This window comes from Chelonia mydas, chromosome 8, assembly GCF_015237465.2.
Source record: "Chelonia mydas isolate rCheMyd1 chromosome 8, rCheMyd1.pri.v2, whole genome shotgun sequence".
NCBI classification, from domain to species: domain Eukaryota; kingdom Metazoa; phylum Chordata; order Testudines; family Cheloniidae; genus Chelonia; species Chelonia mydas.
In genome coordinates, this window is record NC_057854.1 from 31,720,814 (window position 1) to 31,746,240 (window position 25,427).

General features: G+C 41.5%; 1 protein-coding gene across 6 annotated transcripts in view; it reads left to right on the forward strand.

Moving 5' to 3' along the window:
- Positions 1-25,427, forward strand: part of KCNIP1 (potassium voltage-gated channel interacting protein 1) — a 770,055-nt gene that overhangs the window by 737,026 nt on the left and 7,602 nt on the right. For all 6 annotated transcript variants that reach the window (XM_043520984.1, XM_037907416.2, XM_027833636.3 and 3 more), the window contains 5 exons: positions 10,442-10,511; positions 16,387-16,457; positions 17,862-17,969; positions 21,857-21,961; positions 22,174-22,236. In XM_043520984.1, the coding sequence (XP_043376919.1) occupies positions 10,442-10,511; positions 16,387-16,457; positions 17,862-17,969; positions 21,857-21,961; positions 22,174-22,236 (417 nt within the window). The remainder of the gene's footprint in view (positions 1-10,441; positions 10,512-16,386; positions 16,458-17,861; positions 17,970-21,856; positions 21,962-22,173; positions 22,237-25,427) is intronic.

Consider the following 25,427-nt stretch of genomic DNA (forward strand, 5'->3'; position numbering starts at 1 on the left):
GTCCCTACTTTGCAACTGGGGCTGGCCTGAACTGTGCGCCCCAGCCTCGTGGTGTCACAGGGTTGATGGGGGCTGCAGCTGGGGCCACGTCTTGGGGTGTCCTTGGGCTTGGCAGGGATCTGCAGCTGGGGCCGGACACCCCGGCCCCGTGGTGTCCCAGGGTTGGCAGAAGCTGCAGCCAGGGCTGTGATCCCCAGCCCCTCAGCTTTCCCCAGTGGCAGCACCAGGGGCTGTGTGCACCCCCGCCCACGGCTTCCCAGGGCCATGCACCCCTTGGCCCACCGGCTGTGCCGGGCTTGGCGGAGGTCGCAGCCAAAGCCACACACCCCATCCCACAGCTACGGCCAACTCTGGAGCGGGGACTGTGTGCCCCCTGTGGCTGCATCCCCCCCACTGCAGCTGCTGGCAGGGAGCTTGGCCTGTCAATCCCCCCCCATGAGACTCCATTCCTCCACCCTGCCTAGCCCTGCCTCCAGGTTATTTTTAGTAAAGTCACAGACAGGTCACAGGCTCCGTGAATTTTTGTTTATTGCCTGTGACCTGGCCATAACATTTTACTAAAAATAACTGTGATAAAATCTTAGCCTTGCAAACATCAAACACACACAATGTCCTGAGGACTATTGTACCAATAATAATGACCACTGTTGATGGCATCACACCAGGCATTGTGCAGTGAAGTTCCTAAATCTGGCTGAATCCTGCAAATCTGTGAATCTTTGGGGCCGCCATCTGGGTGGCGCCAGGAAGGGTCAGGGCATGCACTCCTTCATGTGTCAATGGAGAGTTGAAGAGCACAGTGTGCTGGGGTGTTTTTATCCATCCTGGAGATATGGCCATAGAGCCTGCAATGCCACTTTTGAATATAATGAGTGACTGAAGGAAGGCCAGATCTCTGGGAGATTGTAACATTTCGTACAAAGTCAACCCACTTCATGCTAAGGATTTGGCACATGGGTGACCAGATGTCCCGATTTTACAGGGGCAGTGCTGATATTCCGGACTTTTTCTTATATAGACGCCTATTACCCCCCAGCACCACATCTTGATTTTTCACACTTGCTTTCTGGTCTCCCCAGTTGGCACTGACAGCACATATGGAATGCCTCTATCCACCCCAGCTCTGTGTGTAAGTGGGTCCAAGTTTCTGACCCATATAGCAATACATTGTGATACACAGATCTGACCAATCCTGAACTTTGTCTCATTGCAAAGATGTTTTTGTATCCATAAGTGAGACATGGACTTTGCGCAGGAGGTGTTGAGACCTATTCATCAAAGAAAGTCCAGTTTGCTGTGACCATTTGAACTCTGCTTGCAGCCGAAGTAGATTAACTCATCAGTGCTCTCCACAGTATTCGACCCCACCTGCAGCAGGGCTTCTGGTGGCCCAGTTCCAAGGTTCTGGACCTTGGTCTACTGCCATGAGACATTCAACCCATAATGTAGGTGGTGTACTTCAGACCTTGGAGGATGGGGCTGAAATTATCTGACTTCTCCACAAGCAAAGCAGTGTCATTGGCATAGTCTTGGTCAGTGAATGCTTCTCAACCAACCTTGATTCCAATGTGTGGAGTGGCAAGTCCTAATACCAAGTTGATGGTTGACAGAATAATGCTGGGGTGAGAATGTATCCTTGCTGCACACCACAGGTTGTGTAGAAATGTGGCAAAAGTCATGAACCCACATGTACTCTCGCATCAGTACCAGTGTAAATATCCTGCACCCGATATAGCAGAACATCTGGAACACCAATTCCTGTGAACCAAAGTGCTGAAACTATTCTCGAGTAGGTAAACTTTTTCTGCCTACCGTGGAATTTAAACTGAGCATGGGGCATACCTGCTTTGTTTCACAAGAGCTACATCTTTTGAGTCAGCTTGATTATGTCATGTTGAAGCACTAATGAGGACTCTTGAGCATTATTTGGCTCTTATAAAACAAAATTGTGATCAATTAAGTGCAAATGAATTGGAACTAGCATACACATCGGAACACAATCCAGTTACAGAAAGCTGAAACAGGATTATCAATGGCAGCAATGCCTTTCTGAAGCATTCCTCAAGGTTTGATTCAAAGCCTCACTCAGCTTCCAGATGGAGTGTCAGAAGCAAAAAATAATCATGTGGGAATTCAAAAAGTGTAATCATGCATGCAGGCCAGAACTGCTGTCACAGCGCGAGCCGCTTCTTATAGAAGCGTTGACACAGTAAGCACCCACAGCAGCAGTTTCTAGTCTTTTCAGTCTTGCACAGCAGCATGTCGATCACAAAGGGGGCTAGTGGCAGGATGGGGCTTTTATCAAGCCAGGATTGTTAATTTATCATGGAAAAGGAAGAGGTTAGAGGAGACTCTTCAGAGAAGCATTTACAATTATGAAAGGTAGAGTGACAACTGATCAGTTCCTACATTTTAAGCTGTTTTAAAGTTATATTTGCTGGATGAAAATAATGGCAGGTACATTTTTGAACAAAAAAAAAAAAGAAAGAAATCTTCACATAATATATCCAACCTGCAGAATTCAGTACTGTAGGAGGCATAGCCACATACTGTAAAGTGGTTGAAGTTGAGAAAGAATGGTTAATTTAATTATCAATATGTTTGAAGATACGTTTATTGCCGACAGTAAAGGCAATTAGCTTCTTCAAGGCATAAATTTATCGTTTTAGGAGTCAGGAAAGAATTTATTTCCCTGGAATAACTATTGGTGGAAACTAGATTTGACTGATCAGATCCTATGCCCCTATATTCCACTGCAAGCTACCATTAGAACTTTTGGGAAAATATTGTACCCCTGTGTTAACCTATCCCTTCTACTAATTGCCATGTTATTCTACAGGAACAGTCCAAAATTATAATCGAATAATGCCCTGCAGACTTTTGGCTCTCTCTCTAGAATAACGTAGCATTTTAGTAAGGGATGAACACATTATCATCAGTGCTTCTGTTATGTGTTTAAATCTACCACTAATGGACATTGCAATAGTTTGTGTGGCACACAGCTAGAGGAAATCAAACTATAAACCTATCTGCAAGCAATACAGAAACATTTAAATCAGATCCACTTGCAGGTAGCTGTCACCTGTTTGGGAAGTTTCAAACAAAAGGCAAAAGCCTATTTTAATAAGAATTAGAAAGAAAATGCTTGGGAAACTAAAAACCAAGTTATGCTTCTATCTTATGCTGTATCTGAACACAATTTATGTCATTGATGGTCTGGGCCACGTTATTGTGAATAGATTCAGTAGCTCTGTGTATATAAAATTAGGATCTTACAGGGGAACAAAAAAGTAGATACATTCTACTGTGCAAATCAGTTAAAACTGTACCAAGAAACAAATATTTCTCCATAGGCACAGAAACGATAAATGCGCAAAAGAGCCAGTACAAATCGGCCCCGTAACAGGAACAAGATAAAATGCAGAGCATAACAACACTGATCCTATACTTCTGCTTAAATGCTGCTGTTCAAACTGAGTCACAGACTGTCTTATCTGTCATCACAAAAGACACAGATAAGACAGTTACCTTTTTTTGTAACTGGTGCTCTTTGAGATGTGTTGCTAATGTCCATTCCATTGTGGGTGGGTGTGCTCGCCACATGCATCGGTGCCGGAAGTTTTTCCCTCGGTGGTATCCATGGGGGACTGGCTCTGGTGCCCTCTTGAGTGGCACGCGAATGCCGTAGTGTAGGGAGCATTGACGGTCCTCCCATCCTCAGTTCTTTCTTGCTGGAAACTCCGACAGTGGAGAAGGAGGGCGGGTCATGGAATGGACATGAGCAACACATATCGAAAAACACCAGTTACAAAAAAAAAGTAATTGTCTTTTCTTCTTCGAGTGATTGCTCATGTCCATTCCATTGTAGGTGACTCCGAAGAAGTACCACTGGAGGCGGGTAGGAGTTCATGGATGTGTCAGTTGCAACACAGCTCTTCCAAAGCCAGTGTCATCTCTCGCTTGCTGGGTGATGGCATAATGGGTCATGAATGTGTGTATCAAAGACCATGTCGCGGCCCTGCAGATGTTCTGAATAGGGACATATGCAAAGAAGGCCGCCGAGGACGCTTGAGCCCTGGTTGAGCGGGCCTTCACTATAGGCAGCGGCTCAGCCTGAGCCAGATCATAACAGATCTGAATGCAGGTGGTGATCCTCTGTCAGGACACCGGGAGGCCCTTCAACCTATTCACTGTCAAATAAAGAGCTGGGCCTTCAGAAAAGGGCAACAAAAATGATTAGGGACATAGAGTGTCTGCCATATGAGGAAAGATTAATAAGACTTGGAATAGCAGCTTGGAAAAAAGACAGCTAAGGGGGGATATGATAGAGGTCTATAAAATCATGACTGGTGTGGAGAAAGTAAATAAGGAAGTGTTATTTATTCCTTCTCATAACACAAGAACTAGGGATCACCAAATGAAATTAATAGGCAGCAGGTTTAAAACAAACAAAAGGAAGTATTTTTTCATGCAACGCACAGTCAACCTGTGGAACTCCTTGTCAGAGGATGTTGTGAAGGCCAAGACTATAACAGGGCTCAAAAAAGAACTAGATAAATTCACAGAGGATAGGTCTATCAATGGCTATTAGCCAGGATGGGCAGGGATGGTGTCCCTAGCCTCTCTTTCCCAGAAGCTGGAAATGAGCAATAGGAGATGGATCACTTGATGATTACCTGTTCTGTTCATTCCCTCTGGGGCACCTGGCATTGGCCACTGTTGGAAGACAGGATACTGGGCTAGATGAACCTTTGGTCTGACCCAGTATGGCCGTTCTTATGTTCTTCTTATGTTCATAGTTGGAACCAAAGTCAAAATGACCTGAGTTTTCTGGATTAGCCTTTAAATACCAAAGTGCTAAATGCTTTTCAACCAGGCCATATGTGAGCAAGTGCTAGGTGTGTGTGCTGGGGTCGGGGAGAGAGTTGAGTGTGCCAGTGGATGTGTGTGTAAAATCAGGTGCAGGTTTAGAAGCCATGTTTTAAGACTTTTGCCTTCACTGTCATAAGGCACCCACTAGAAAATTTCTCCTTTGAATCATTGCTTTTCAATAGAGATGGGCTGGTTTTCAAATCTGGTTTTCAAATGTAGATGGGCGTATGGATTTGGGGCTTAGAATGACACCCCTCTTTCTTTGTTGCAGAGCAGGAAAATATGAGAGTGGTGAAGAATTGTTGCTGTAACCAAATATTTAGGTCACTTCAAGTGGCTTCTAGAGTTCTGAAAGACACAAAAATGGGAGAAAGAAACATACAATAGCCCACTTCAAAAGACATCATGAGTAGCTGTTTTATTAGGAGCTTCTCACTTAGAAGATGGTGGTCTAACTTGGAAGTTTGCCATACAGTTGCTATATTTAGCAATCATCATTCAGCATTCAGTCTCGGCAAAAAGGAAAAAACAAGGCCGTGATCCTGCTGCCAAAATGAAGTGAGATACAAGATGGCTTTTTATTCTTTGCTGAAAGCCTAATTCTGTAAGGTGCTCAAGACTCCTGTTGGGGGCATTCAGCACGTGAAAGGATGAGATCTCATGCTGAGTTTGAGGGTTGATTTTTGTGGCACTTGAGCTAGAGTAAGGAGAGGACAAATGTCATGACATGCAGACACAATTAAATATGAATTCAGGGTCATTGAAAGGCTGGTTTCTTTTTATTTCATTGAAATCTGTCCTAAATTACTGACATCCAGATAGTGGGTGGACCAGTTTTAGATTTCTTTATGTACAGGAGGAAGATGGTCTAAGAGACTGGGATCTTCTTGCACTAGTTTCAGTTGACGAGGGATATGAACTTGTATGTGAGTCGTATCTGTCCATTGACAACATCCAATACAAATCTCCTCCTTTCTCCCCTTTGACATTATCTTCAGTGGTTTGCACAGGCAAGGTGATTTGAGCTGATTAATTCAGTCCACTTGTTCAGATGCCCTCTACTCTTTGCTTTATACATGCACATTGTCAGCATGTGGTGTCAGCAAATGAGAGCTTTTAAAATTCTCCCTTTCATGCATTTTCTTTCCTTCATATTCTGTGCTTTATGCAGGAATGTTATGTCAAAGAACTTTCTGTTCTTTAAAGATAACTAAAGAACTCAAAGATAAGTAAATCACGGACCTGGCTATCCCACCCAGCTTTTTTTGTGGTTGCAATTAAAATGGATTTGATCCCAGATCTCTAAATATTATCCATCCCTAATTAGGCACTCTTATGCTGCTTGAGAATGCATCTGGCTGTCTTTGAGAATTAACCTTCTTGGATGTATTGGCATATAGGAATGCATTCATAAATAAATGTAGTTGGAGTTGGTCCTGCTTTGAGCAGGTGATTGGACTAGATGACCTCCTGAGGTTTTTTCCAACCCTGATATTCTATGATTCTATGAATGTCTTTCCTTTTGGGTCAAAGACAAGTATAGGATGAAAACACAATGGATTTTTTCCCATTGTGTGGAACCAGCCAAGCTTTGTCCATAGACGGGCTGGCCGAAACATTTTTGGGAGGGCCTGCAAAACAATTTTCATAACTCCAAACTTAACTGACTCTTTTAAGGTTGGCTTGGCCAGGATATGAAGTCCCTCACCAGCAGCCTAGAGTCCTGCTGCTGTTCCTTACAGTCTTGGTGACTGATTTTCCCGGGCTGTTGTCATGCAAAAAAGGGCTGGACATTTTTTTAAATTGAAAATTGAGGTGGCATTTCTAGATCCCTCAAATCAGAAGACTTGTGGCCTTGAGCTTTGCAGGGCCTGCCGTCTGGCTTTCTGCAGAATCAAACTTTTCAATCAAAACCAGGCGTGATCCTTCACTGACTACAGTGGTGGGGTTGAGTATGCAAGGAATTCTAAAAAGGGCCCTTTGTTAGGACAGTACCCAGGTGGGATGTTGTCATCATAACCCTAGATCACCCACTCATCGCCACCTTCTGAACTGGTCTAGCTGTGCCTCAGTTTTCCATCTGTAAAATGGGGATTGGTATCTCTTTTCTCCCACCCTTTATATCGTCTATTTAGACTGACAATTCTTTCACTTTCTGACTATGTATTTATAGCACCTGCCTGATCTTGGTGGTTGTAGCCTCTAGCACAACTGTAAAATAAAAATAAGCAGTGCTGTTTGGATGGGGAGGAGACTACCTATTCATCCAGGTGGAAAGATCTAGTATACATTATACCATAATCAAGGTGGAGTGCTTTGCTGTTGTTGAGTTGACAAATGTGCAATCAGGCCATAAATGGTTCACAACTTCATGATGGGTATTGCTAACTTCATCATAGTAAGGCTATCTTATTTTATCTATCAAAGGTACTTATTGTCATTGTATCTGAGGATGTCACAATCTGTATTGTATTTAGCCTCACTACACCCCTATGATATAAGGAAATATTAAACCCATTGAACAGATGGGGAGCTGAAGCAAAGAGAGGTTGAATGGGCTTGCCCAAGGTCACCCAGGATGCCTCTGGCAGAGCCTTGAACCCAGGTTGTTATAATATAAAATTATTGTTTCTACATGCTTTGAATTTGATAAACACTTGCCAATGGCAGCTTTTCTGTTACCTAGACATCTGTACGGTGTGTGGACATCAATATCTTATACATGATTTTAGTCAGTTCTCATCTTCAGATATATGTGAGGTGTTCATGGAAGTCAAGTTCTCTGCTGACTTCCATGGGATTGTATGTCACATATAGGTCAGCACAGAATTTGATCCTCTGAGATTTGTGTGTGCATATCCAAGGGTGGAACTGCACTGTTAATATGAGACAAGCAATTGTTTACTTTGGCTTTTCCATATCTAAAATGTTACCCCCTGCCTCGTGAAAACAGGTTAATGCCACAGATAATTGCAATATTGATATCCAGTATTTTCAGATGAACTATTTCAAAATTGGTTGAACTGCCAGAATTGTGGGAAGGAACATGAATCAGGAAACATTTGAAATGTCTGGGAATGTTGGATTGCTAAATCATGGTTCAAAATGTTATTGAATCTCACTGAAGTACTTAGGCAGTAATTTAACTAGCTAAAAATGCAATACATTTCACTTCAAAATGCAAAGAATTGCTAACTGTATTGTATGTTAACATAAAAAGCATTATAATTGAATTCCAGAACATTTTATTTTGCCACAAGCTGGGTGACCTTTTTTAAACAAACTTCTTTAAAAGGGTTTGACTATAATGGCCGGAAGTAGGCTTTGAAGTTCACAATCCATTAAGATGAAAGGGCAAGATTTTTCTGTCTTTCTGCAGAGGAGGCATAATAGCAGTGCATTGACTTAAAGGAGACTGAAGTACGAGTGAAAGGTGCCTTCACAACCCAAAATACTAGAAACTTTCGTCTTATTTTCTACATTAGTTTTCTTTAACAGGGCACCCAAAAAACCCCTGCAGCCTATACATTATCTCAAAACTCAGTGCAAGTTTGCAAACCTATACCAAGTTTGAGTGTTCGTTCAGTTCCTGAACTAAGAAAAACCTACATATTTTCAGGTTTCATTCTGAAAATTTGCATTACCCAAATTCGAACCAGTGCTGTGATCCTGGAATGTAAACAAAATCTTACTAGGACATAGATCAGACAAGTGACTTGTATCTTTTTTCTTGATTTCATACAAATCTAACTGTGGTTGATTGGGTAGATAGGACAAATAATTCTGTCTACAATTCAGTTGTAAAACCTAGGAAATACCATCAATTTATAGTTTGTCAGTCCACAGAGCACTGGGACCCATATTAGAAAACAACAGCCGTAACTGCAGAAGTTAGAGGGGTTGTGGCCTGAATACAGACCAGAAGTCAGAACCAGTTGTGTTTTCATCCTGGCTCTGGCAATATCTCTCTATGGGTGTGACCCAGTTCCCACAGAAGTCAACGGAAAGATTCTCAATGAAGTAGCCTTGGGTGAAAGTTACTTAACCTTTTTGGGTCTAATAGCGGTTACTATTTATCACCATCACTCCCAAAACCTCATTGGTCATTGGGGCACCATCACTGATGAGCAGTCAACCAATTGTCCCCCTAATGATTGTGAGTCAGTGCTTGAGTCTCCACGAAGTCCATTCCTGTCTACTCTTATGTTGTCAATCCATCTCTTCTACTGTCTACCTCTTCTCTTCCCCTGTACTATCCCTTGGAGATGATCTTGGATAGGCCAGAGGATCTTGTTACATAGCTGAACCACTTCAGCTTGCGCTTCTTCACAGTTGTCAGAAGGTCTTCAAATGACCCAGCGCATTGGGTGTTGATGTTGCGGACCTCTTCATGAATAACATGGTCAAAGTAGGAGATGCCCAGGATTTTACAGAAGCATCTCATCTCTAGTACCTGCATTTTCCATTCAAGTTCTGCTGTAAGGGTCCATGTCTCGCACACGTACCGAAAAATGGAGATGACCAATGTGTGCAGCGCTTTCAGTTTGGATTCCAGGGAGATGTTCTTATTCCTCCAAATTAGCTTTAGCATTGCCACTGCTGCTTCTGTTTGCACAGTTCTTGCCTGAATTTCTGCCTCGGATCCTTCATCAGTGATGATTGCCCCCAAATACTTGAACTGTTTCACTGTCTCCAACAATTGTCCACTGACAGTGATATCTGAGTTGGTCCCATCATGTTTGTTTGTCATCAGCTTGGTTTTCTCTGCACTGATTTCCATGCCATATTTTGCGGAGGTTACATACAATCGTTTCACAAGGTTGGCAAGTTCATCTTCGCTGCCTGCCAGGCCATTAATGTCATCATCGAACTGAAGATTTGAGATTGTTCGCCCCCCAATGCTGACTCTACATATGTGATCTTCTAGGGCATCAGTCATTATGCGCTCCAGTAGATGTTGAACAGAATGGGCGAAAGAAGGCAATCTTGCCGGACTCCAGCTGTGGCGCAAAACCACGCTCCTATTGTGCCATTGACAAGAACTGCACTGCTGGCCTTGGAATACAGTTGTTCAATGAGACGTGCAGGAGGAGCAGTGGGGCTATTCTGTCCCCAGACCCACAGGGGAGTTATTATTTACAAGGACTTAATAATACTTACTATTAACCCCATACGAGGCTAACATCACTCACTTACCACCAGTGTTACTTTGAAGATTAGTGAGTTAATGTTTTTATAGGACATTGAAGATGAAATATTACTTGGTATTAATCTTGTTTATTATCATTCTATGAAGGCCTTATATGGCAAAAGACATGAGTCAACTTCCAAGGTTGTCTGACAAAATGGGGATTGAACTGTGCGGGGGGTTGTTGGTTTTCTTTTAAATTGTGAGCCAAGCTTATGGGAGCTAGAGAATTCTAGCCTTAAGTATTTTAATTTCTTCAGCTGCACAAACCATGCATACAGTATGCTGCAGGAACAGGAATGTAATTGTGTAAATGCTCTCTTTGGGCATGTAGTTCTCTGCAAATGAATCTTGACAGGGTTTTTCTTGGTTTTCCAACAGGAATGTCCTAGTGGGGTTGTTAATGAAGAGACGTTCAAACAGATCTATGCACAGTTTTTTCCACATGGAGGTGAGTAAAGTGCTTTGTGACTGTCAGACTTATTGAAGCATGTCTTAAAAGTCATGTCTGCCAGCTAGCAGCAAAACTATTTCAGCTAGTGCATACAGTAACTTTGAATCAATTTTTTAAGTTTTACTGAGTTTTTTTTAAATATGAAAATACAAATGAATAAGAAAATAAATATAGATCCCCTAGAATACCTATTGCATGGAAATACAGGTAAGCCTGCACTAAAGATCATTACCGGGGTCAACCTCCTTTTTTAAGATGAACACTGGTACAGTGGTTAGGGCATTTGACTGGGAGTTAGGAAACCTAGGTTTCATCCCTGCTCTGCCTCCCAGCTGCTGCATCACCTCCAACAAGTTATTTCCCTTTTCTGTTCCTCTTTCCTGTACCACACACAATCTCTCCACTCTGTATAGAATATCAACTCTTTGGGGCACAGACTTCTCTTACAATTGTCTTTACAGCACCTAGTACAGTGGAGTCTCTGTGACGGGTTCGGTCACAGAGACCCCCTTGGGACAGTCACCTGACATGCTGAAACTACCTCTGAGCCCATTTTCCCTGTCAGCTTGGGAACCCTGCCTTGTTGAGCCAGACCTGCAAGCCTGCTGCAACACAGACCCAGGATCTGAACCATGTCCCCAAAGCTGCAGGCTTTAAGTGAAAACCACTCAGCAGGCACTCCTGTCTCCAGGACCCAGACACCCAGCTCCCAATGGGATCCAAACCCCAAATAAATTTGTTTTACTCTGTATAAAGCTTATATAGGGTAAACTCATAAATTATTCACCCACTATAACACTGATAGAGAGATATGCACAGCTATTTGCTCCCAGGTATTAATCACTTACTCTGGTTCAATAATAAACAAAAGTGGTTTTATTAAGAATAAAAAGTAGGATTTAAGTGATTCCAAGTAATAACAAAGTAAGTTACCAAGCAAAATAAAACAAAACATGCAACTCAAAGCCTAATACATTAAGAAACTGAATACAGGTAAATCTCACCCTCAGAAATGTTCCAATAAGCTTCTTTCACAGACTAGACTCCTTCTTAGTCTGGGTCCAATCCTTTCCCCGGTACAGTTCCTGTTAGTTCCAGCTCAGGTGGTAACTTGGGGATTTCTCATGACTGCAACCACCCTCGTTCTACTCCATCCCCTTTTATAGCTTTGGCCCAAGGCAGGCCTCCTTCTCTCTCTGGGTTCCCACCCTTCCTTCTAAATGGAAAAGTACCAGGTTTAAGATGGATTTCAGTATCAGGTGACATGGCCACATGTCACTGTAAGACCTCATTCTTCATCCACAGGCTGGCCCCCACGTCCACAAGAAGGCTTGCAGGTAAATAAACCATCTACAGTCAATTGTCCTAGTCAATGGGAGCCATCAAGATTCTAAGCCACCATTAATGGCCCACACTTTGCATAATTACAATAGGACCTCAGAGTAATACTTTATATTTCTAGTTTCAGATAGAAGAATGATACATGCATACAAATAGGATGAACACACTCAGTAGATTATAAGCTTTCTAATGATACCTTATAAGAGACCTTTTGCATAAAGCATATTCCAGTTACATTATATTCACACTCAAAAGCTTATTTCCATATGGAGTGCAACGTCACAGTCTCAATCTTGATTTGAGCCTAGGTGTTACTGTAATGAAAACTGTGATGGGGTATACAAACCCCATACTGTGTCTGAACGGTGTAAAAGGCAATACTGGACCCAGGCAGCCCCACTCACCAGACCTGCCAAGCATGCACTGACTGGAGGAGCAGGTTAACAGGAAGCTCAGAAGCCCAGGCAAAGGGTGTTGGACAGGCTACACGAGAGAAGAATCCTTCTCCAGGAAGCCAGACAGAAGAATGAACCTGAGAGGGGACCACAAAGTGGGTAAGACCTTTGGGCAGAGCCTTCTCTACCCACCCACCCCTATGAGAACCTGTAGAGTGCTGCTCCTTTGGACTCTATTGTTCGGAGGGGATTGCCTGTTTGGACAACAGGGGCCAGGCCCCAAACTGAAGGGATCTATAAGTAGGAAGTAGCTCAGGGAAGCAACTTAGACTCACTGAAGGGAGGACCCTGCCAGTGTTGCATCCCACTATGCTATCCAGCCCTCCGAGCTCCCTATCACACAAATGATACCAGAGACTAGTTTAAAGCCCTCCCAACATTTCTAGTACCACACAGTTTGACATGGACAGACCAACCTAATTACATAATCAATTTTCACTAGTTCCTCGCGTCACCAAATATTTAAGACGGAATACACTGAATATAATAGCATAATACAAGAGTACATATTGCCTCTTAAACTCACATATAAAATAAGGCTTCCATGGCCTTTTCAGCAATAACAGGAATCTAACCATTCTAACTCGTAGGTTTTGATACAAGAATTATTTCATATTTGAAAATCAGATGTTATAACTCTAAATATTTTTAACAAGAGATGTCCATATGAGGAGAGATTAATAAAACTGGGACTTTTCAGCTTGGAAAAGAGACTAAGGGGGGGATACGATAGAGGTCTATAAAATCATGACTCATGTGGAGAAAGTAAATAAGGAAGTGTTATTTACTCCTTCTCATAACACAAGAACTAGAGGTCACCAAATGAAATTAATAGGCAGAAGGTTTAAAACAAACAAAAGGAAGTATTTCTTCATGCAATGCACAGTCAACCTGTGGAACTCCTTGCCAGGGGATGTTGTGAAGGCCAAGAATATAACAGGGTACAAAAACAGAACTAGATAAATTTCTATGGAGGGTAGGTCTATCAATGGCTATTAGCTAGGATGGGCAGGGATGGTGTCCCTAGTCTTTGTTTGCCAGAAGCTGGAATGGGCCACTTGATGATTACCTGTTCTGTTCATTCCCTCTGGGGCACCTGGCATTGGCCACTGTCAGAAGAAAGGATACTGGGCTAGATGGACCTTGGTCTGACCCAGTACGCCTGTTCTTATGATGGCCATTTAAAATATTTTAAGCTACCTTCCCTTTAACTAAACACATGCTGCCCTGCATGGGTGCCACGTGGGGGAGGGGCAAAGGCCTCCCCCATCCCACTCCCCCAGTTGGTAGGGCTGCTGCACTTGCAGCCTGGGAGGCTGTGCAACATGGAGCCACAGATCCCTTCCCCCTAGAGAACAGCAGTGGCAGAGGAGCTCAGGTCACTACTGCTGCCAGCTGGTGGGAGCACAGATGCCACTCTAGGGTCCCCGCATGCTGCCCAACGGGGAGGGTGAATGCTGAGGACTTGGAACTGCTCCTGGGGGTGCTGTGTGGGAGAGAGGTTCTGAGGATCTGGCTTTGGGGATGCTGGGTCAAGGGAGGGGAATGGTGGCCCAGGGAATGGTGTTGCCACTGCCAGACATTTTTCACTGCATGGGACCACCCAGGACCCCAACTCCATCACTTTCTTCTAGCAACGGGGCAGGATCAGGCTGGCTCAGTCCCAGGTGTCAGCCCAGAGCAAAGGTCCCAGCCTGGCCACCAGGGAGCCCTAGCACAGGGTTGGGGGATGGTGAAGAAAAGCACCAACCTCACCCAACAATTCAACTTCATGGCTAAGGATCAGATCTGGTAAGGTCTGTCCCCCACTCCTTTGACCCACCCAACTCCAGTCCCAAATCCTCACCCCCTCCCAACCAGGGAATCTACCCCAATCTCCCATCTCTGCCACTGACAGTGTTCGGGAGAATTTTCAGAAATGTTCAATAAATTTCTGATTTCACCTTCCCTTCTTGAGACCCCAACTGGTACCGCTGCTGTCCTGTAGTATTTGTCTGAAGCTCTTCATCAGGGAATGATGTTAGAATGCTAGTAGAAGTAGATTTCCTTCTCCTAGTAGCATGTGTATGTTAGTGTGCATGCGTGTGTTTGTGAATATCAGTAACATAGCAGAAACAAATCTCACAACATTGTATATGTCTACATGTGGATTACGTATGCACCTGTGTTAATATATATACATTAATGTCTATGTGTGTGCGTTTTTCAGGATTACAGAGTACTTGAATTTAATAGATATATCTCAATGAACTGTTCTAGTAGTTGAAAAGCTCATCTATGTGCCCAGCTCCTCTACAGACTTGCAGTATCAGTGTCTTGGAGAAGGCATATTGAAATCTGTTCCATCACTTGCTCTTTCTATTGAGGTTGATGCAAGCTCTCTACTATGGTTTTAATTGATGACCCATTCCCTGGATACATGGTTCTCTACTAGAGTTAGGCCTGGGAAGACTCCTTTTACACGCATTAGTAACACAGCATTAGGGTTAAAAGTGTGTTTTGACATTGCCCATATTTTTTTCTCTCACTTGATTTTCAGAGTGTGTGTGTGTCATTTTACAATCCCATACAGTGTGATGTTTCAGATTTCTCTTATTTTTTACAACTCTTTACATATGAAATTGTACGTCCTGGGTATAATAAAACTTCTATGAATTACAAACATTTTGCATTTGTGTGATTTTATCATCACAGCCTATTCTCTCTGTTACTAAACACTAAAAGCTTCTGTTCTTCACAAGACCTCATGTATACGGTTTGCCATCTATCAAACAGTACTAGTGGTCTAGTATTTCTCGATATATGTTATATGCCATTGAAACAAAACCTTTTAGTTTAACATTGTGTAATAAGGTCTTTTCATAAGGGTGCATTACTGATAATTCTTTTATTCTTATGGAAGTATTTACTTATACAACTTTTAGCTTAAAGATGCAGCAGCCAGTTTTGTATTGCACTCTTACTTGTTTTACCATGTGAATGGTAGTAATTGAGTGTTGCTTTAGAAATTGTAACACCTTTTTCATTCCAAATGGTTCCACCTCCTAAAGGTGGGCTGTAGGAATTCTGGAAGGAAATATAAATCACCTCTCAAAGTAGAGCACAAGCAAATGAAGGTCATCATGTCGTACATGTTTCATTTTTCTTCACATTGTTATGGTTTCTGCTATTAAAAGCTGCCCTTCATCTGGCCTTAGAATCTGTTCTTGCTTTAGATGTAAGGACTTCTAAAACCATCTTTAACAATGTTAAAGGTTCAGTGCAGGCTCTGTGGAAGTCCTCTGGAACTTCTCGAGGTCTCAATAAAATCTGTTCCGCTTTTCAGCCATTATCTTATTGCTTTGAATGAAACTAAAGTGACTGGTGTCAAAATACTCAGTAAACAGGACAAATCCAGAGTTCAGATGTCCCTAGTATTTTTCCTTTCTAGCCAACCACCTGTTCTGTTGTATGGCACAATGGGCCTCCATTAGAGATAGGATTTGCTGGTTTAGTGAACAACTGGATTAGACAGTGAAAGGCTTTTAAAAAGTACCTGTGGGTCAGTTGGTTATATGGACTGCCCAGCAATCTGTGGAATTAGTGGAATATTCTTGTTTTCATAATTCCTTTCGTGTCACATCCCAGTTAAGGCTAGCACCAAAATTTGCTACCAGTATACAGCCTTTTAGAGTATTGCAGTTCTAGAATACCTCCAGTGCATTTTATATGTAGAAAAAGATGGATGTGAAGCCAACATATGGGCTGAATACTTTGTTGCCATACTTGAATTGCCCCATGGACTTAGGTTTCCTTTCCCTCTGGACAGTGATTCTTCTTTTCTTATTTTCCCAGCCTTCAAATCTAGATCATTGCCATGTTGATAAATTCTTGTTTATTTCAAGGGTCTTTTCCAAGTACTGTTAATGAGCCCTGAGTTGTAATTCTTCACTTCTTTATACCAGTTTACAGAAACAATTTCCAAAGAAACCATGTTGGTTACTGGAGGAAAATGAGGCCATGAATGTTGCTATTGTCAATAGTGAAAGTGTGTGCATAATAAGTTTCAAGATAATCAATGTCTTTGTATTTTTCAGATGCTAGTATGTATGCCCATTATCTTTTCAATGCGTTTGACACTGCACAGACTGGATCAGTGAAGTTTGAGGTAACTAACTTGCATCATATTTTGGTCATCTTTCTCAGACCATCTTAGTGATTTTTCATCTTCCACATCCTCTCTTCACTATGAACTATTAGTATTTTCTGGATAAATTGTTGGAGTCTTTAGACAAAAATTAAGCAGATCTTTTCTGTAGGTGGCATTGCGTTTTCTCTTTTTCATGTTTAATGTTATCAGCACCACAGGAAAAGTTAGTTGTCGAAGGTGGAGAAGAGAGAGCAGTGGAGAGATTTGACAGCAGAATCAGTGGGAGAGGGACAAGAGGGGGGGAGGAGGATGCAGAGTGGTAGATGTCAGTGACATGGATGGAACAGAAGGGCCTGTGATACTTATGACTTCGATAGTGGTTGAGGCTACTGCTGAACATGCAGATGTAGGTTAGAATTAGATTTATTGTCTTCTGGATTCCTTTTTTAAAAATAAGCTTATTTGTATAACTAACTAATTGAGCAGCCATCTTCAGGCCTCTGGCTGCTGAAGGAGAAAACATCCATTCATTAAGCAAAAGTTGGTTTGGTGCTCCAGCTACAAAATTCTATTATTAAAATTCACCCTTCTATGTATACAAGCATTTGTGGTACATGGGCATGAAGTGATAGATCTAAGCAGGAAGGACTTACGAGTTTGGAGCACGGTTCATTGTGTGTCCCAGCATAAAGCCGTACTCTTCTACCATATGACCAAGAATATTAGTATGTTCTAGAAGGGGCAGAAATGTGTTGTTCCATTTATTATGTGTGTGGTGGAAAAGGTACCACATGAGTAGAATGGTTCTCTGTGACAACACCTGTGTGGATGTGAGATGGACTATATAACGTTAGCTATCAAGTTATTCATATGGCAAAAATTATACTAATATCTGAGTTATCCTCTGAGCATGTCCATTATGAATTAGATGTTTTTAGAGACCTAAATAAACTCAGACCAAACTAAATGCTTAGATAGTTAATGATACACCTTCTCTATCTTTAATGCTTATTAGTTTGTCCCCATTATTGAGCTTTTCCGAAAGCTCAGCAAATCCTAATTCCTCCCTGAGCCCAAGGAGTGAAGTTTCTTATGGGGGGCTGCTGCTGTAATGCCAAGCCCTTTGCGGGGTCGTGGCCACCGGGCGTTGAACCTGGGATCTCTAGAACTTAAAGCATGAGCCTGTGCTGCCTGAGCTAAAAAGAACTTTTTCTGTTAGTCAAGGCTGTAGCAATCTGATCAACCTCTTTATGTGGCCCAGCAGCTACGGGAGGATGGGAGGGAGGGAGAACAGAGCCCTTATACATTTAGCGGAAAGAGTTTTATGGTGACAATATTCTCCGAACAGGAAGTAAAGATGTTTTAAGAAGTTACTTTTTTTAAAAAGGCTTAAAATAAATTATTTCTTCTTCATTGAACCAGGGTTTTGTGATGGCACTATCAACTTTGTTGAGAGGAACAGTTCATGAAAAGCTAAGATGGACATTTAATCTTTATGACATAAATAAAGATGGATATATAAACAAGGAGGTAAGGCATTTTATGGCATTGACATCTGTTTAATTTCTAAAAGGACTGACTGGCTCATGTTGCACCGCGTAATTCATGTTTCATGCAGGTAATTAAGTGCCAGTCAGCACTGGGTTTGAGCATTTCCTTTTATTAGTATTCAAGAAAAAGTGCATGGTTACTTTCTATTGCATAATTGTAGAGCCTATATTTTTCCTATGTTGTGATGTGTTTTAAAAAAATTTATTTAGCCAGGAGCAAATTCTGCATTCATAAAGGTATCTATTGATTCACAAAGGTAACTCTTGGGATACGTATCAAATTACTGGTATGAGAGTGACTATGCTAATGCCTGTACGTCCCTGAGCATGCCTAGTGTTAGCTAGAGATTTTCTGAAGCCTTGATATACTTAGAAAAAGCTGAGTGTTTGCCCATTCTGTAAAAAGTACAGTGCCTTCTCTCCCCACAAGCTTGACCCCCGAATGATTTACTAGATCTACAACAAAATATTCTCTGGAGAATGTGCATTGAACTGTGCTGCTGAATTCTTCCACCTGATGCATGTACGCTGTTTATAATGGCAGTCATATACATGCAGAATTGAAGAAGGGTGGTTTAATGGCTAGAGCATACAAGTGGGAGTCAATAGACCTAGGTTTTATTATTGGCTCTGCTTCAAGCTTCCTTGATAACTTTAGGCAATTCAGGGTAGATTGCGGTTTTTGAAAGGGCCTTAATAGATTTTTTTACACCTAGAAAATATAGACAGAAATAATGTCACTTAGATATTTATTGATCTGAATGTGTGGGCACAATCAAATGATTAGTCATCCAGGTCACATTAATTTACACAACTGCTTGCAGGTACAAAACCAGAGAGCAGGTTAGTAACATCTGTCTCTTAATTTTTCTCTTCTTCAATTTCCTTATTTGAATATTGAGGCTGATACTGTTGTGGCAGCTGCCACCAGATGGTGCTGTTACATGAAGTCTTTCACATTTTTCTTTGTGCAAGTAAGCTTTTAATCTTGGTCTTGAGGTTTCTTTCTCCTGGTAAGTATCTTTGGGGGAGCTGTGGGAAGCAGCAGGATGTTTTGCTCTTGTCTTAATCTCCTTAACTAGTCAACTTCTGGAAATCAGGCATTGAGGTTTGACTGATATCCCTGAAAGAGGTATTTGCCTACATGCTGTTTGTGAGCGTACCTGTTCCAGGACTGGTGTCTATAGTGTATAAATAAAATAAAAATATATCCAGACTCCATGTTACTGATTCCTCCTCGAATAGAAAGGTGATATACAGGGCCTTGACACCTGCTGTCACTCTCAGAGGGGTGACAATGTTTATTTCTCCAATGTTTGGTGGGGCTTAATCAAATCAACCAGATTATGCCACATTATTGCACCAAATTTATTTCAATAGGACAGCCCACAGAATATAGTACTACTTAATGTAAAGATGGAAAATTCTAGCTCTTAATATCTAACGAAAGACTTTGACATCCTTGGATTTCAAATATTTGGCACTAGGGAACTGCAAAGGGGAAAGACAGACTTGGTTCATAGACTGTATCAGAGGAAGGACGTTAATGATGTCTATAGTGTATAAATAAAATAAGTTACACTAAAAATATACCCAGACTCCATGTTACTGATTTCTCCTCCAATAGAAAGGTGATATACAGGGCCTTGACATCTGCTGTCACTTTCAGCTAGAAACTGAACTAGTTATTTATATCTGTTCACACCAGAGTGAGGGCCCTTGTCAAATTATTCTTTGTTTTCCCTATCACCGAAAGAAGACAGTCTAAATTATTTTGAAGCATCTCTGTCAATGAAAGTTAAGCAAGCAAATAATGTAATGGCTTTACTGCAGCATGGTTGGATTTATAGATACGAAGACCAAAACAAATGGGATGGGATGCATCTGCACGCTGTTCGCACAATCTCATTTTCAGAGTAGGATGATCAAACACATGACGAGCCCAAAACTAGCTGGAAGTGGTTGCATCTACTTTGAAATAAAAGTCCTCCTTCCAGCCCTTTGCTTCTTTCTGCGTGTTAGTTTGGTTTGGAAGTATTTGTAGTCAAGTAGCAACCCAGCCCCTCCTCATTTTTTGATTATTTTTGCCTTTGCACATCCAGGTTATAGATAAAGAAGATTATCCCAAGCTTAATCTTGATCATTTTCTTGAAAGTAACCTGAACTTTCCCTTTAATCAAGCCTTTATTAGAGAAGATTTGTCACATTTGATAGTGGTTCAGAAACAAAGAAAAATCCTTTCCCCAGCTCAAAAGAGCTTCATCCAAATATTTTATTCTCAAACTTTGGGAATGTGGGTTGTAACAGAAAGATACAAGTATTCAAAGAGAAAAGAAAAAACAAGGGCCTAGCTCAGATTTCACCACCGGCCAGTTCTTCAGCTGCCAGTCGCAGCAAATTGCCTCATCCCCTCTCTGACTGCCAAGGTGCTGTTTATGTAGAGTGCTCTGATTTAACTCTGAACTTCTGGTTGTGCCTTCAGCCACTTGGCCGCCTCATTAACCCCAGCTTCAACCTGCAGGACAGATGAGCAATTAGTTAATTCATTTGGTACCAGTCCTAAGATAAGGCCTGTGCACCTGCCTAATGTCCTCCTGATGGCATGTTAAACTTCCCTTCCTTATGCATGGCTCTGGCAGCTACATGCAAGTTAATGACCATGCAACTGAAAAACTGTGGTTTAACACAGGTATCCTGCCAAAATTGCCGCTCTCAGACACAGCTCTGCTGTCCAAGAGTGTATAAGATTACTGAACGTGTATTCCCTGCTCCTTTTGCCTACTGGAAGCCCTACTTTGAAATATGTTCACCTTAATGTGTCCAAATGCTGTATAAAGGCATATATGCAAGTAAGACCAAATCTCAGCATCCAAAAGATTTCAGGAAGGCCCATAATTGACACTAGGTTCTCAAAGACTGCCAGTAGCTAATTTCCTACTCATTGTAGTGTGCTCACTGACCGTCTCTGCCCACCCTCCTTTTAGTGTGCTGTTGTCCGGTGTTTTGGCTGGTCTGTGATCAGTTTTGAGCTCTTTCCAAGAGGAATTATGTCTTGATCTATATTATCTAAAGCACTGTGTTCATCTGTGGTGTTACAAAAATGCTTAGCAATAATAAGTGCATTGAGACAACTGAGAAAGGTGGAGTAAGATTGTAAGATGTTTGGGACAGGACTGACTGCTACTTTGTGTCAGTACAGTTCCTAGCACAATGGAGCACCATTCTTGGTTGGTCCTTAGTCACCACCGTAATAGACATGTGGTCAAAAGACCACAAGGTCTATTGTGGGGCCAATTCTGATCCGTCTCTATGGATAGTGCTGGAGGTGATTCTTCCCAATCACTGGATGAAGATTCACTGCCTTTGGGGGACGGATTCGCCCAGGGAAGTTGTGCAAAAATATCACTGTGTCATAGTAATTGGGCTGAGGACTGAGCACATTGTTTGAGACTAAACACTAGCTGTAACCGTTGCACTGAGTGAGGAGACTCACAAACTGAACAGTCAGCCTTCTTCGTAGGCCTGAGATGACATTTGCTGCAGTGCTCCCAAGCAAGATCTAAAGATGTGAAATTGGGGGAATTATAGTGGCCTCACAGGAGCCTTTGCAGAATGATTGACAAGTGATAGCAGAGCAAGAGAGATCCATTTGTAGACTAGCATATGTATGATGACGTCCGTGTGTATACCAACAGAGGTTTGTGCTATCTGGAACTATAATAGAAATGATAAGGGTAAGACCTAGGCCTAGGCCTTCCTTAATATTAGGAAGAGAGCAAAGAACTGGGCCTTATTCAGTAAAAGAAAATAATGTATGGCTTGTTTGTATTAATTTCCCTGTTGTATGTTTGCATGTCACTGCTCCAGGAAATGATGGATATAGTAAAGGCAATTTATGATATGATGGGCAAGTACACGTATCCTGTTCTCAAGGAAGATGCTCCGAGACTGCATGTAGAAGTTTTCTTCCAGGTACTTAGTTGATTTCTAATGCGTTTCTCTTGCCACATAGCTACCAGCAAAACCTGAGCAATGACACTCAATCATTCTGAATTTCAGTGGTAGCCTCTGTCTAAGTTTGGAAGGTACTGTAGTTTTATGCAAGTTATAAAATGACATGCTACATATGCAAAAATATATCCATGTTATGAGAACTAAAAATGTTTCTTTGTTTTGTGTTGCAGAAAATGGATAAAAACAAAGATGGTGTTGTAACTTTAGATGAGTTTATTGAATCATGTCAGGAGGTAAGGACAATCGTATTGCTGCCATGAAAGCAGAGAAGATGGTCTCATGCCACAAAGTTCATATCTGTTCTGCATTTCAATCCACTCCAAGTCTCTGGGTACTCAGGATCCCAGGTTTCATTCTATTAGATGTTCAAGCCAGCTGAAAAATTCCGCTCTGGGTTCTGATCTGTGAATCTTCCTGAAGATCAGAGTGCTTGGAACCTGTATGGTTTTGGTGCAAACTGATCACTGAATACAGTCTGTTTATTTCCAGTGCTGATGGCCAGTGCTTTTATTTTCCCATGTGAATTCCTGATTTCTTGTTACTGTACACAACTCTTAGGGAAGCTCACATAGCCTTTAACTTATGTAGAGAGACATTTTCAGCCTCTCAAAAACAGAAAAATACACAAGTGGTTTTTTTTTTCTGGATAACATTAACAGGGACTACCACAATGTCTGTGCTGTCCAAAAGCATAAAATCTGCCTAGGAATCTTTCAGTTACAACACTGACTCATAAAACTCATTGATGTTCAAGGTCATATGTTAAAAACAAGTGCTGTAATCAAAATGATGATGTTTCCAAAATGAACATCTTTGGCAAATTCCATAAATTAAACTGGCTGTGGTAATTATTTACTGTTATTTTTAGTGCCTACACAAAGACCAGCATCTGCATTAACATACAATTAGCCCAACATCTGTTTTCTTGGACTCCAGTTAACTGTGTGACTGTTTGGTCAGGGATGTTTCCAGTATTTAATCCGTGCAATAAAAGCCTGTGCCTTTTATAGAGTTTAAAACAGCACTAATTATCATTTACCAAGCATCAAGCTTTCCCTAGAAACTAATCCTTGTTCTCTAATCAAAACGTTTCAATTCTTCAGTATTTTTTGTGGGGGGCGGGGTAGAGAGGGAAGAGGGAGTTTTCAACCAAAGCAATTGGGCAGATTCGCAGAATGTTTCGGTCACCCAAATCTGCATTTTTTTGGTAAAAAAGTTTCAGATGAAAAATTTCATCCAGCTCTACTCAGGAGTGTGCAACTCATCCCTAATTATTAGATGACTAATCCAATGTCTTTTCATTTTGGTTGCTTTATTTTTGATGTCCTCTGTTTCCTTGCTTGGGTTTTGGCCCCCTCCTTCATTTTTTTTTATCTGTTGGTTTATTCCCCATTTTTGGTACCAGTGGAGTATTAATCTTTTTACTGGTGATTGACTTGTCTTATGGTTACTAGGTTTGCCTTGGGGCTAGATGTGTATGATCATTGGTACGAGAAATTTAAGCTGCTTCACTTTCCTTTGAGATTTTTTTTAAATACTCTGCACTGTGGTTTCTGTTCAGTGCTTGAATACCTTGCTGTTGGAATGCATGTTGTAGATTGATACAATACAAGGATGGTTTCCTCTCTAATAGGAGACTCCAAAATTTAGATTTATCTTTTTTTAATTTAAAAAATAACCCTGTAATGGGAACTGCAGATGCCAGATGTCTTTGAGGATTTGCTTTGTCATCAGTTAAATCTGTAGTCATTAATCTTTTGTGGATATGGTGTCCCATGCCATGTACTGCACTTCACCGCACCATCCCCTACTAAATTGAGTCACATCAGTAGCTGGAGTCTACTTCTATGCTCATTTGGGGCTGGTGCAGAGGTATGCTGCTCCTCCTATTAAAAGTGTGTGTGGTGGGGAGGGAGTGGGATTATGCTGGCCTCTAATCTGCTACCTGTGGAAGACTGATCTTGTGAGAGCTCTCTGTTTCATCGAGTCAGTGTTCGGGATTGTTGGAGGCCTCCACAGGACTGATCTGCTGCTGATGGGAAATGGATCCAGCAGAGAGAATCCTATTTCTTTGCAAAAATGGGGGTGAAGAAAAACTGGATTGTATTGGACCTCAAACAGTTCCTCTGGTGACTGTGGGGGGAAATCTAAATTACCCTATGAGTATGGGATGACAACAAGAGATTCTCTGAAACAGGAAGTCTGTGGTAAAAATCAAGGGGTCCACTGGATTGTAAAGAGTTAAAGGGAGCAATTAGGGACATTGGTGAGAAAAAACATTAGTGAGAAGCTAAATGATTTCTCTGCATCAGTTTTCACCACCAGCACTGGACCTGATCTTTCCTGGTAACAAAGATGAGGTACACTCAGAGATAGAGGTGACAGCTGAATTTGTGCTGGAGAAAATTATTAATTGATTTAAAATATAGTAAGCTGCCAGGCCCAGAAGGTATACACCAAGAGCTCTGAAGGAGTTGAAGTATGAAACACCTGAGCTGCTAACAAAATAATATAATCACTCATTAATAATAAAAAGAAAAGGAGTACTTGTGGCACCTTAGAGACTAACCAATTTATTTGAGCATAAGCTTTCGTGAGCTACAGCTCACTTCATCGGATGCATCGGATGCATCCGATGAAGTGAACTGTAGCTCACGAAAGCTTATGCTCAAATAAATTGGTTAGTCTCTAAGGTGCCACAAGTACTCCTTTTCTTTTTGCGAATACAGACTAACACGGCTGCTACTCTGAAACCTGTCATTAATAATAGCCACTGTTTCTGAGTATTTGAAGGTAGCAAATGTTTCTGCATATTTAAAAAAAGGTTCATGGGATGATCTGGGGAGTTATAGACTTGTAAATTTTACATCTGTTCTGGGCATCCTGGTTGAATTAAACATTAAAAATAGAGTAACAACACATTGGATACAGTCCAACCAGCGTGAATTCAGCACAGGAAAATCATGTTTCACTAATTTCTTAGAATTCTTTGACTACGTCAGAAACATGGGTGCAGAAAGAACAACCAGATAACATAATTTATTTAGACTTCCAAAAGCCTTTGAAAAGGTGTAAGAGGTGAAATATTTTCTTGGATTAAAAACTGGGTAGGAGTCAAAAAGCAAAGAGTAGGATTAAGTGGTCAATTTTTATCATGACAAAATGGTTAACAGCAGGGTACCTTCCAGATTCGTACTAGGTCCCATATAGCTGAGTACTGAGGTAGCAAAATTTGCAGATGATACAAATTTATTTGGGTTAATCAGGACCAGAGAAGACTATGAAGAATTTTAGAGACGTAAACAGTCTAGATCAATAGACAGCATGATGGCGGATGAAATTTAATGCTGACAGATGCAAAATAAGGCACACTGGAGGGGGAAAAAATAAACTACTCTTGTAGTTAATTTAGATATCTATAAGG